General features: G+C 40.3%; 1 protein-coding gene across 2 annotated transcripts in view; it reads right to left on the reverse strand.

Moving 5' to 3' along the window:
• Csmd1 (CUB and Sushi multiple domains 1) overlaps positions 1 to 12,177 on the reverse strand; it is a 1,585,983-nt gene that overhangs the window by 502,482 nt on the left and 1,071,324 nt on the right. For both annotated transcript variants that reach the window (XM_060381443.1, XM_060381442.1), the window contains exon 8: positions 4,272 to 4,359. In XM_060381443.1, the coding sequence (XP_060237426.1) occupies positions 4,272 to 4,359 (88 nt within the window). The remainder of the gene's footprint in view (positions 1 to 4,271; positions 4,360 to 12,177) is intronic.

A 12,177-nucleotide genomic window follows, 5' to 3' on the forward strand; every position in this document is an offset into this window, starting at 1 on the left:
ACAACGATGTACAAATGGTTCTAGAATATCCTAGACTTCCCAGTTAATTTTATATGACTATCATTACTGTGGCAGTGCAACCCAAGCTCTTATTAGGATTACACATCACGGAACTGTGTGTAAGGTGCATGTGAATTTTTAGAAAGTGCAATCTAACAGCACTGAAGCAGGGTAATGTCAGGAGGTGCATGAGGCCTTCTCTTCCTCCCTAACTCTAGACAGGCACAGGATATTTTAAAAATTCAACACCTCTTGGCCATATTAATTTTACTACAGAATCTGAGATTGATACATTGGAAATTTATCAACACATTATATTAATGACTTAAGCATGTAAGCCAAAACCATCTCTGTAGATGTAAAAAATAGTTTTTTTAAAAATCTCATATCCATTTGTGTTAAAAAAATATTGCAAACAGATACCAAATAGATCACTATATTTTCAGCCTGATAAAGGTCACCATGAAAAACTTGCAGCTGATATCACACTCATGACCAAAATCAGAATTCTTTCCCCCTCAGCTTGGGAAACCATAGATAGCACCCATTCCCAGCCAACCTTGTAATACGGTTCCAGACTGTCCACTCAGGCAAGGCAAAGAAATACACAATTGGAAAGCAAATGTTGTCTTTTCTCCTTGAAGAATTGTCTAGCAATAAACTCCCATGAAATCTCAAAATAAAATCAAAACACTCTTTAGATTTTTCTTTCTATTTGCAATGGGTTATAGTCTTGGTTGTTGCATGTTTGGAGAACACAGAGACCCAGAGAAACTAAGATAATAAAAGACTGTGGAAGTTTTCAGAAGCAGATTCAGTCTGCTTCCCACTGCCTTGTGTTAGGCAGTTAATTGACATTAACAACATAAAACACAGTCCAACTTTGAAATTCCAACACTTTAAAAGTTCAACATCTTTTTAAAAACTCAAAGTTGACTTGGCTACACTCTGGTTGCACTCTTCTTATCTATACATCTGGATATACTTTGGATGTACTCTAGAAGACCCTAAGCCCTGCATCACTTACCTCATCAGCTTAAAGATTGGCTGATAATACTTTGTCTAGTCAGCGAAAAAAGTGGTATTGCCTTGTATGGTTAGTCAAAATGTGTTCCTGTCCCCCCCCCCCCCATGTTGTTTGCATTTGTTTCTCCCTATAAAATCCTGCTGTGAGAACTTATAGATGTCACAGCTAGACTCCAGAGTCCTTACTCTGGCCCTGATCAATCAGCTTGAAATAGGCATTCCAATAAACCATCCATATCTAAGTGAGACTGGAGTCCTAGTGGGGAGTCTGAGCGGTTTGTGCAGCCATTTTTATACCAGAACATACTTTCTTTGTCTGAGAGACAAACAAGGGCACAGTTACAATCTCATCAAACAAGAACAAACCCAATAGTATAAAGAACCCAATGTGAAGCATCTGGGACTCAATGAAGGTCTTCTGGGCTCCAGAGAGCTTGGGTCAGTTTTATGCTCTCCATCTCTTCCATCCACAACAGACACAGCCTATCTTGCAAGCACAGGTTGACTTCACTATTAACCTTGCACTTGAGGTAGTCTCACGGTGCTAGCATCTCCCTTTTGCTGGTGTCTCTATAGAAATGAAGGCTTCACATTTATCAGGGGCCATTCTGGCCTCTACACAGGTTGACACTGACCCTGCCACACAATGCCAAGCCTCAGCTGCACACCATGACCCCTTCCTGCCTTTAAGGCAGTACATATAGCACATATGTACCTAATATGTAGTACATAGTACATAGTAGGACATACTATACGCTAAGTTGCTGCCTCATTGCCCCCTGGTCCACAATTCTTTGTGCTGACCCCCAGGAAATACTTCCAAGAATTTTGCCCCAATGATGGTGCAAAATTACTCACAGGTGATTCTTCAGCCTTCACTGACCAGTGTCTATTGATGAAACAGAGGTTTCATCTCCACAGACTGTTAATACAAAATATCATTTGAACAGCCCTGACAATGTCTTTGCTCCCTTCAGAAACTTCATAAGCCATGCCTTAATCATCTGTGTCTTACGAACAGTACTGTGTTTTGAGCTTTTACTGTAGCTCATTAAGGTCTGAGCATTCAATCCCCTTTCCAGGCCAAAGTTCAAAACCCTTTCATAAATCTCCTTGTGCTGGCTAGTTTTATGTCAATTTGACACAAGCTACAGTTATCTGAAAGAAAGGAACCCCAATTGAGAAAATGCCTCCATAAGCTCTGGGTGTAGGGTATTTTCTTAATTAGTGATTGATGGAGGTGGTCCAACCCAATTTAGATGGTGCCATCCTTAGGCTAGAGGTCCTGGGTTCTGTAAGAAAGTAGGCTAAGCAAGCCATGGGTGGCTTGAGTTTCTGTCCTACCTTCCTCCAATGATGGACTACAATATGGAAATGTAAGCCAAATAAACCCTTTCCTCCCTAACTTGGCTTTTATCATGGTTTTTCATTGCAGCAATAGAAACCCAAACTAAGAGAGTTCCCAAGCAGCATTGTCAAGTCCAGCAAACCAAAAGAATGACTCTGTCCTAATTCTCTTTTATGCTGTGATATAACACAATGGATGTGGGAGTACAGGGTGGTGAGGAAAGGTTTTATTTGGCTTACAGGTTATAGTACACCTTCATGGAGGTAAGTGAGAGCAGAAATTTGAAGCAGGAACCTGGAGGCAGGAACTAAAACAGAAACCGTGCTACTTGCTTTTTTGCTCACCATGGTTTGCTCAGCCTGCTTTCTCATAGAGCCCAGGACCAGCATTCCCAATGAACTGAACTCTCTTCCATCAATTGTTGATGGAGAAAATGCCCACAGACCTGCCTCCAGGCCAAACTGATGGAGACAATTGCTCAACTGAGATTCCTTTATCCCATATGACTTTAACATGTCAAGTCAAAAGCAACAACAACAAAAAGCAAACGTCAAAATTTGAATAAGTCATTGTATAAATCTATAAGTATAGGCTAAAAGTATAGCATAAGATAGTATAAGACTATAAGTATAGTATAATAAGACTCCGGATTTTCCCAGAGAAGTATCATCTCAGCTTCTGATCTTTAAACTATTAGTCAGTCTGAAATTTAAAATGTAGCATTGGTGCTTCTTCTGCCACCTCTGCACTTTGTTGGTTTTGCTACAAAAGGACACTGCTTGTCAATGCTGTGGGTGAGCATTGACTGTGTGGTTAAATCCAAGCCCTTATGGGAAAGGGTGAACTTAATACAGCTATGGCCTTTAGAGGTAGGAACTGGGAGGCGGTTTAGGTTAAGCGGATCATAAGACAGACCAGAGATGGGACATTAATGGCTCCCTAAAGGGGAAAAAGATGGGAGGGAGCATCCTCAATTATCAAGGCTGCCAGCTGTGGCCCCTGGACCTTAGATTTTCCACACTAGGATCTGAAATAAAAGTTAAAAAAAAAAAAAAAAACACAACTCACAAAGCTCTGTGTAACTGGTAACAGAAACTCTACTGACAGCATCAACTTCGTAACAGAAATCCCACAGAAAAGAGTCCTGTTTCCTCATCCTCTTTAATGTACTGTTGCTGTGCCAGGATCACCGAGAACTGGCCCCCTTCCCTCTGCATGCGTAGAACAGCTTTGCAGTCCATGTTAGTAGCCTTGATTCTGCCTGTCTCTCTGATGAACGGGCAGATTATAAGGAAGGAAAACTCCTTTCTTGTGTCCTTCACTCTTGATTTTCCTCAGATTACTCTTGTTTACTCTCCCCTCAGGTAAGGTGACAAATCTTAAGTTTCTGAACTGAGAGACAAGAAGAAATCCTAAGCCTCAGAGTGTTTGTAATCACAACTGCACCATGGTACAGTAACGAGAGAGGGGCTTTTAGCCCTTCACAATCCTAAAATGATTAGCAGCATCTTTCTAGTAAATGGCACTGCAGGCCAGTAATACTGTGTCGCCTTAAAAGCTTATTTGAGGCAATAATCATGAATATATAATAACGTGTGTGTTCTTTATTTTTAAGCATTGCAATAGCAAGTGATACAATTTTAAATATAAGAAAATTTGAAGACTGTTTTTTCCACATACTTTCAGAGTCAAAATTTTAGCCTGGCTCAGTTTCTGAAGCCATCAGTGTCAGAGTACTTGAAAATTTTCAACATACTATGCCTACGGTTCTGCAAATACTGCAGCTTCCTAATTACTGACAAGTTATGCCATTCCAGCAACAGGACAAATGAGTTAAAATGGCAGCCCAGGTGTAAGTTCTAGAAAAGAACTTATTTTCCATTGTTTTGTTTCCTACCTGAAGTCAGAACCTGCTCTTCTGCCGTTGTCCGGAATTCCTGGATCTGGACACATGTCAGAGACCAGAGCCACACCTCCCTGGGTCACTGTGACAGAGAGAAACCCTGTTAGAAGGTTGTGCAGCCATCAAGGAAACACCCGGAAAATTAATGCAAGACATACTCAGAGCTTCGGCGATCATGACTCAAAGTGAATTCTCTTATTCTGAAGACAGCTCTGCCACATTAAAGTGAATCTTTGCTCTTGAAAATCAAAGACACCTTTGTCCATGAAAGGACAGGGACATTCTTTCGTTTAGCCTTTTCCTCTATTGAAGAGGTGAAAATTTAATTAGAAGCTCATTTGTTCTTGATGACTGCCCTTGAGTTGGGTCAGTTTATAGAACAGAGGAAAGGCCAGCGCCTATGAAGCAGGCAGCTTTGACCACCCCCCACCATGGATCATAGTGCAAGTGATAATCACTAAGATATATAAAATATGTAGTTTAATACATGAAATTCAACTTTAAATGCTGAATGTGCTTCACATTGAATGGAAACAGGAATGTTGCATTTTCCTCTCTGAGGCTCCCAAGCCTCCCATTGGGTTTCTCACCCCACAGAGCAGTCTCTAAGTACCAGGTGCATCCTGGATAGAGCGGATAGCACTCTAACATGAACCTCACCCCATGTAAACTGTCTCATCCAATCAAGGACCTTGCCACCACCCCCCAAGTGTGTTTAACAGAGGTATGGTAAGCCCGTTTAGTTTCCTGGGTGTCATCAATCCTTGCAGCACACTGTAATGCATGGACAAGACCAAGGGAACACAAACACAAACACAAATGCAGGATCTCTCAATAGAGAATTGAAATACGTGCAGAAACAGCCATGGAGCACAGATTGTGTGTGCTGCAAATCTATCCTCTAAGAAAAAAATAAATTAAGGCACTTTCAGAAAAACCAAAGTAAGATGAATTCATTATAAATGGAATTGACCCTGACATTCTTCCTGAGGGAAGCTATTTAAATTGAAAAAAAGGGACATTAGATATAAGTTCAAACAACTGAAAATGAATTTTCCCATAAGCAAGTATACACACACACACACACACACACATACACACACAAATGAGAACTAAATATATATACACATTATATTTGAATACACATGAAAAATAATATTTTGATTTGTAATTTTTACTTTTCTGTTTTCTGTACTATTTGAAAGAAAAATACATGAAACAAATTTATGTTAATGGATAGTAATGTATGAAGATACAATTTTAAAGATTGGTAGTATGAGGGCAGAGGTGGAGCTGTAAGGAGTGAAATTTTTGTATGTAAGTAATACTAAACTGGTATTGACTTCAGATGATTTCATAATTTTGTGGTGTTTATGTAATGCTTGGGTAACTACAAAGGAAATAGCTAAAATTTTCAGATAAGGAGAAGCTAATCAAAGTTTGTCAGCATAAAACACCAAAAAGTAAACAGAAATGCAGGAAAGAAAAAAGAACAGAGATTGCATGGTAACGCTCTCTTCCTTGAGGTGGTTGATTTAAACATAAATGGATCCCATATCCATGTAGAGGCAGAATGAAACCCACCCTGACTGGGGACTGAAACCACAAATTCTAGCCCTTCAATGCTCAACTGCATTTGAAGAGGAGTAACTTGGAGTGATGTTGTTGGTTAAATCCCAGCACAACTGGTAGACTTGGGAACCGTGTCCACGAGAGGCCTTATCACTCAGGTGAACCTATGGGGAGAGTCAACAACCACGGAAGGGCAGCCTCGGAGGAAGCCAGATCTGCTGACTCCACACCCCCACCTGGAGAGCTGTGGAAAACACACTCTTCTGTTGCAAGAACCCACAGTGCTGTGTGTCCTTGCTAACAAAGACAGGTGGGCAAAAGGAGTTACACAGAAAAGAAAAGGAAATGGCGAGAACCACGGAACAAGGATCACTAGAGGCTCCGTTTGCATGTCAGGACACAGGGAACTTGCCAAAAAGTTCACTCCACAGGGAGAAAGGAAGCTGTGCCACACTGTGGTCAGGAGGAGAGCCAAGTGTCTGGAAGCTTGAATGGATAAGAAAAAAAATATTTAAAAAAAAAAAAAGGTTATGCACACTGTCTGCTCTTCCAGAGGTCCTGAGTTCAATTTCCAGCAAGCACATGGTGGCTCCCAATTATCTATAATGAGATCTGGTGCCCTCTTCTGGCCTGCAGGTGTACGTGCACACAGAGCATTGTGTGCATGATAAGTGAGTGAATCTTAAAAAAAATAGATGGTGATGATAGAAGATTAATGGTATGAACATATTTAATGTCTGAGAACTGTATATTTAAAACGCCCAAAACTAGTAAATTGTATGATTGATATATGTATGTGTGTGTGTGTTCAGCTCTCTTCATACAGTTGTAAGTACAGCAATAAACATTCATATAGATATGTAGATATACAAATACAAGCAGCTATGGATGTAATACAGATACCTACCCATGATATAAATGTAACTATGGCTGTAAATATGTAATTTCCCATGATTCTGAAAAATCTGTATTCGCCCAGCGTGTGGTTTTGTTGAGTATCCTGTGTGGTTTTATTGAGTTAACCAGTATGAATTGTCCACTACTTATTCTCTGAGACTACCTAATAAAAACAGTTATGTCAAATCATGATCCCCTGTGTGTCTCATCATGTTTTACCTCTGAGTCCCTCTTACTCAGCCACCCTTGACTTGAATCGTTCATACAGAATCGCAGTGGCTGGCTTCAGGATGACATATTCCCATTGGGAATGGAAATCACAGAGTTTTTCCACGAGTAGCTCACCAGGATCTTACCCCTCTGTCTAATGTGCTCTGTCAGAACTACAACACCAAGGTGCTGTTTTGAAGAAGGAATATTCCTTAAAGGTACTTGAACATGTGGCCCTCCACTGGTGGTGCTGTTTGGTGAAGTTATGTGACTTTAGACAACGGAGCCTTGCTGCAGGAGTACATCGATGGGGTAGGCTTCGAGTGTGTAACCTCACCTCACTTCCAGTTTACTCTCTCTGCTCTCTTTGTGTGGTTGAAGATGAGAGTGCTAAGCTTCCTGCTTCTGATTACCTGATATCATACTTCCCCCATTTGGAACTCCAGGCCAACATAGGCCTTCTTCCTCAAGTCATTTTCAGTCAAAGTATTTTATCACAGCAACCAAAAGTGACCAATGCAGGAAGCTTTATAGAAAGTCTACTTTTAGTTGTCCATTCCTTTGGTTTTTAAGTTTCAGGTAGAACGATACTACGAAGCAATGGGAAGGATTATGTATATGCATCCAAGTTAGATGGAAACTTTCTTGAACACATAATAACAACACCAATAAACTTACTGAGGAAAAGATGTTTCACTCAACTGTGAGTTCATCGGTTGTGGACAAGAAAAATCTGATTGCATGTGGTAGAGGGTAAGGCATATGGGGAGAAGTGGGAGGTAGGCTTTAGAAACTGAAGCAGAAGCAGATGTTTGTCATGACAATACGACAGTGTGCAGGATATCATCAGGGTATGGCCATGCCAACAGTAAGCTCCCTAACTCCCCAACTCTCCACGTCACAAATGAGCAGTGCCTCTCAAACCGAAGAAGGGTTTTGAGGGTTATAAAGAGAAACCTCCTTCAGTCAGGGTCCCTGAGCCTCAGAGAAATGGTTCTGAGAGGATTTAACCACATAAATACCATTTAACTCTAATTTTGTTAGATCATAATTTTCCAAGCCTCAAAGGACACATGCCGTAGATGTCAATAAATATGCTAAACCCTGGTCAAAACAATTAAGACTCAGAACTGAAAATACCACGTAGAGGAGCTCATACACATTGACTTTATAAAGTGGAAGCTAAATTTGAAAGTGATCATTAGTTGTAGATGAGAACACTTGCACCAACTTTGACTGGATTTGGGATATAAAATGTAGAGAGTATGATAACATAAATATTTATTTGTGAGTTTGTGTCTGGGAGGTCTAGATGTGTGAGTGTGTGTGTGTGTGTGTGTGTGTGCATTTGTGTGGACTTTGGTGGATAACTCTGGTGTTATCTTTCATGACTCTCCAGTTAACTGCCTTTTTCTCTCTGATAGAGCATCTCTTATTAGCATGGGATTTGACAAGTAGGCCTTCTAAGTGGCCAGTGAGGTTCCAAAATCTGTCTTTACCTCCGCTGAGATTACAAGCAAACATTACCATGCCTAGTTTTATATATATATATATATATATATATATATATATATATATATATATATATAGTGCGGGTTCTGGGGGTTGTAAATATTAAAGTACTTAGGATTTAAATGTTTAACTACTTAAGTAACCTTGAGTACTTAGTACTTAGGCAAGTAACCCACTCCCATTTGTGAGGCCAAGTCTGCAGTCTGCTGCATATATTCTGAATGACTTTTTTATAGCTTGTTGATGCTCAGTAAGCCATTAGCTGAGTACAAAGTACAGTGAGGTATGCAGCGGAGCTCATACTTCTGCATTAAGTGTTCTGCTCTTGTGAATGGCAGTTAAGATCGACATTGACCTTATCTGTAAGAAACCATAGAGTTAGAGCAGGAGCTCAGGGAAGGAGACACTGAGGATGCTGTGGTTTAGTTACCTGCTTCAATAACGAGGGAGGTTAGAGATGGGCTAATTAGAGATGAGGCTTACGCTAATGAGATAATGAATGTTTTAAATAGATAATCATCACAGTGACGATGCAAAAGTTAACAGGTAACTATGAGAATCTCCTGGTGCTATTCTCATATGACTTGGTGTCTACCCATAGAATTAATCCACAAGATTTTCTTAGTAAAATCCACTTGATAGATGCGAACTAACAGAATTTTGATGCTGTTGACCTCTACTCTAGTTTCCTTGTTGTTACAGGGATGCAGCCCTATGACTAAAAGCAGCTTGGTAAGGAAAGAATTCATTTTACACTTCCAGGTGACAGTCCATCACAGAGGGAAGTTGAGGCAGGAGCTCAAGGTAGGAATCTGGAGGCAGGAATCTGAAGGCATGACTTCTTGGTCTGCCACGCATTGTTACAACAGACAGGGAGTTCACTCAACCAAGGAGCACTGGAGAAGGCATGGTTGGTGCTGCTGGCTGGCTTACTTGCTCAATCATGCTTTGCTGGTGTTTAATACAATCCAGGAGAAGGGTGCCTACCACAGTGGGCTGGGCCCTTCTATGTCATTTATCAATAAAGACAATCCTTGCCCTGCCTCACCCCTAAGCCAACATGCTCTAGGCAGCCCCTCCATTGAATAGGGACTCTAGGCTGTGAAGAGTTTACAGTCAAAGCTAAGTAGGACAAGCCTGAATGTCCTTGCCAGACTGAGTGCACTGGAGTGACACAGGGGGGATTTAAATGCCAAAGCAGGTTGCAAAGTAAAATGGAGCTCTGCATGAAAGGTTGCTTTTATTCAATAATCATATTACTTTTATACAGATTATAACAACGATAAAATGCACTGAGAATTTAAAAAAACAAAAAAAGTAAAATGGTGTGCTCATCTCATCTCCAATCAAAGATGTTCCTGGGATTCCTTTCAGCTCTGTGGATTCAACTCCCCTTCACTAAAACTCCAGAGTCAAAGAAAATACACACAGGGTGCAATCTTTTTCTCCATGACCAATGCTGCGCTTCTGTGCAGGGCATCCTTCCAAGTTAAATTTTCCTTTATCGTCGGAACAAATGATTCAGAAGAAAAGACATTTTCATAAGTTTGAGTGTCTGATCATGGTGAGCTTTGTGGCTTAATATCATTGCATGTTTTTACTACTGACCTGCTTTCCTTTACTGGCTTTCAGCTCTATTTCTGCAGGATCAACTTTGGGACAAACTAACCATTTAAACCCTTCAGGGAGGGCCTGAAAAGATTGCTCAGAGGTTAAGAGCACTGTCTGCTCTTAGTTCAGTATCTGTTCTGAGTTCAATTCCCAGCAACTATATGGTGGCTCACATCCATCTATAATGAGATCTGGCGCCCTCCTCTGGTGAGCACGTGTACACCAGAAAGAGCACTCGTCTACATAAAAAAAAGAAATAAATCTTTAAAAAAAAATGTGGGGAAGTGATAAAATCAAGAATGTCATAAAAATGTTCTGGTTCGGGTTTTTTAGCAGCTATGTCCCCACCCTGCCCACGCCCTTTCCCTGATATGTGCCGCAGGAACGTGGTAGGCCACAGACTTCTCAGTTTGAAATAAATAAGCACGGCCATATTTTCCCTTACGCATTCTGAATCCTTTGCCTCTTCTCCCCAACGGGAAAGATGCTAATGAATACTGCTTTCCCCTTCCTTAGGATTTTAAGGAATTTTATCTCAACAAAGGGACCATCAGGAGTCCTCCTCTTGAATCAGGATGATCGGTTGCTGATGGTACAACCATAGCACAATGGTGATCTCAGCTAGAGCATTGCAAGGGATGAGACCACAGTACCACAGAACGTGCTGGGTTGTTAGTACTGGTCAGGTGGAAGTGATAGTTTATACAGAAATAAATTGTCACAAACACATTATTTTCACAGTATCGTTCAAGATTTCTTATTAACAGATCTCCAGTGAGACATATAGAACTTGAGGTCACGTGAGAGCCCAGGGCTGGGTTTTCTAAACATCTATATTACCTAACCAATTACCTTACTGCAGTGTTTAATATCACATTTTGCTAATAAATGTCTTTATGTTAATTCTATATCTGAAAACTTTCCATGTTCTCTCATCTCAAATTCTGCTGCTACGTGCTACAAATAGCCTGTTAGGTTATGGTGGTTTATGAATTTAGAATATATTTTACATTTTAATATGATTCCACAACTGCATTATTGAGAAGCACAAAAGAAAATGAATGAGTCCTTGATGACATAACAGAGAAAGACTGCATGGCCCACACTTGGAACTCTTGCTCTTTCTCACGTAATTGCCTCCTGGGTCTGTTTAGCTTCGAGAGGCAGAGGCAAGCCGGGTGCTTGACAAATGCCATCGTAGTAATAGGTAACCTTCCTGCTGACAAATCACTCTGGCAGTGCATTCCCAGAGAGACTTATTTCCCTTATGTATCTTCAAATTAAACCACAATGTTTCTTTACTTGTTCAAAGAAAATGAGAACGTAAGCACACTCAAATGTAAACTCCCTGTAAGCTTAACGAAATGAAAACCAGGGACCATTTCACAAGAGCCTTGAGCATGACCTGTCAACAGCCTCTTCCGGCCCTTGCCACATGCTGAAGCCTGTACTTCAGGACGTGGAGACAGCCTGTGCCCTGCACTGACCTGTATGAGCAGGTCACATCTGCAAGGAGAGTGCAGGAAAAGAACACAGCCAAGGGCCATAGCCTGGCCTTTTCCTCTAGTCTCTGTGGACACTTAAAACTCAGATTTCAACATTCATGAATGCTTTGCAGAAACTGTGCAGAGAGACCTATAAGTTGGTCCTTATAGCCTTCTCATAGCGATAACAAGATCTGCTGGAGCAGAAAGAGGAGGAAAAGTCTTGAACTCAATGTACGACCGACTTGGGGATCTATGTGTGTGTTTGTGTGCATGTATGTATATTCACATGTGTGTGCACATATAATGCATATATGTTTCATTGTATACATGTTATCTAAAGATAAATATGTAACTTTATAATAGATACCATGAACCCATACACATATGTGACAAATTCTTTAAGCACATATATAAATATATAACAATTAAATGTATATAGAATTTAACTAGATACAGGTATATTTCATTTAATAATTATAACCTACACGAGGACTAAAATGCTATCTATTTAATATATCATATCAAATATATTGTGGTTAAGTCTGAACCCCTCCATTTCTTAAATTTTTGATTTTTTTAAAAAAAATAAGATTTTTGTAATTTATTTACCC

This window comes from Meriones unguiculatus, chromosome 4 (assembly GCF_030254825.1).
Source record: "Meriones unguiculatus strain TT.TT164.6M chromosome 4, Bangor_MerUng_6.1, whole genome shotgun sequence".
Classification (NCBI taxonomy): domain Eukaryota; kingdom Metazoa; phylum Chordata; class Mammalia; order Rodentia; family Muridae; genus Meriones; species Meriones unguiculatus.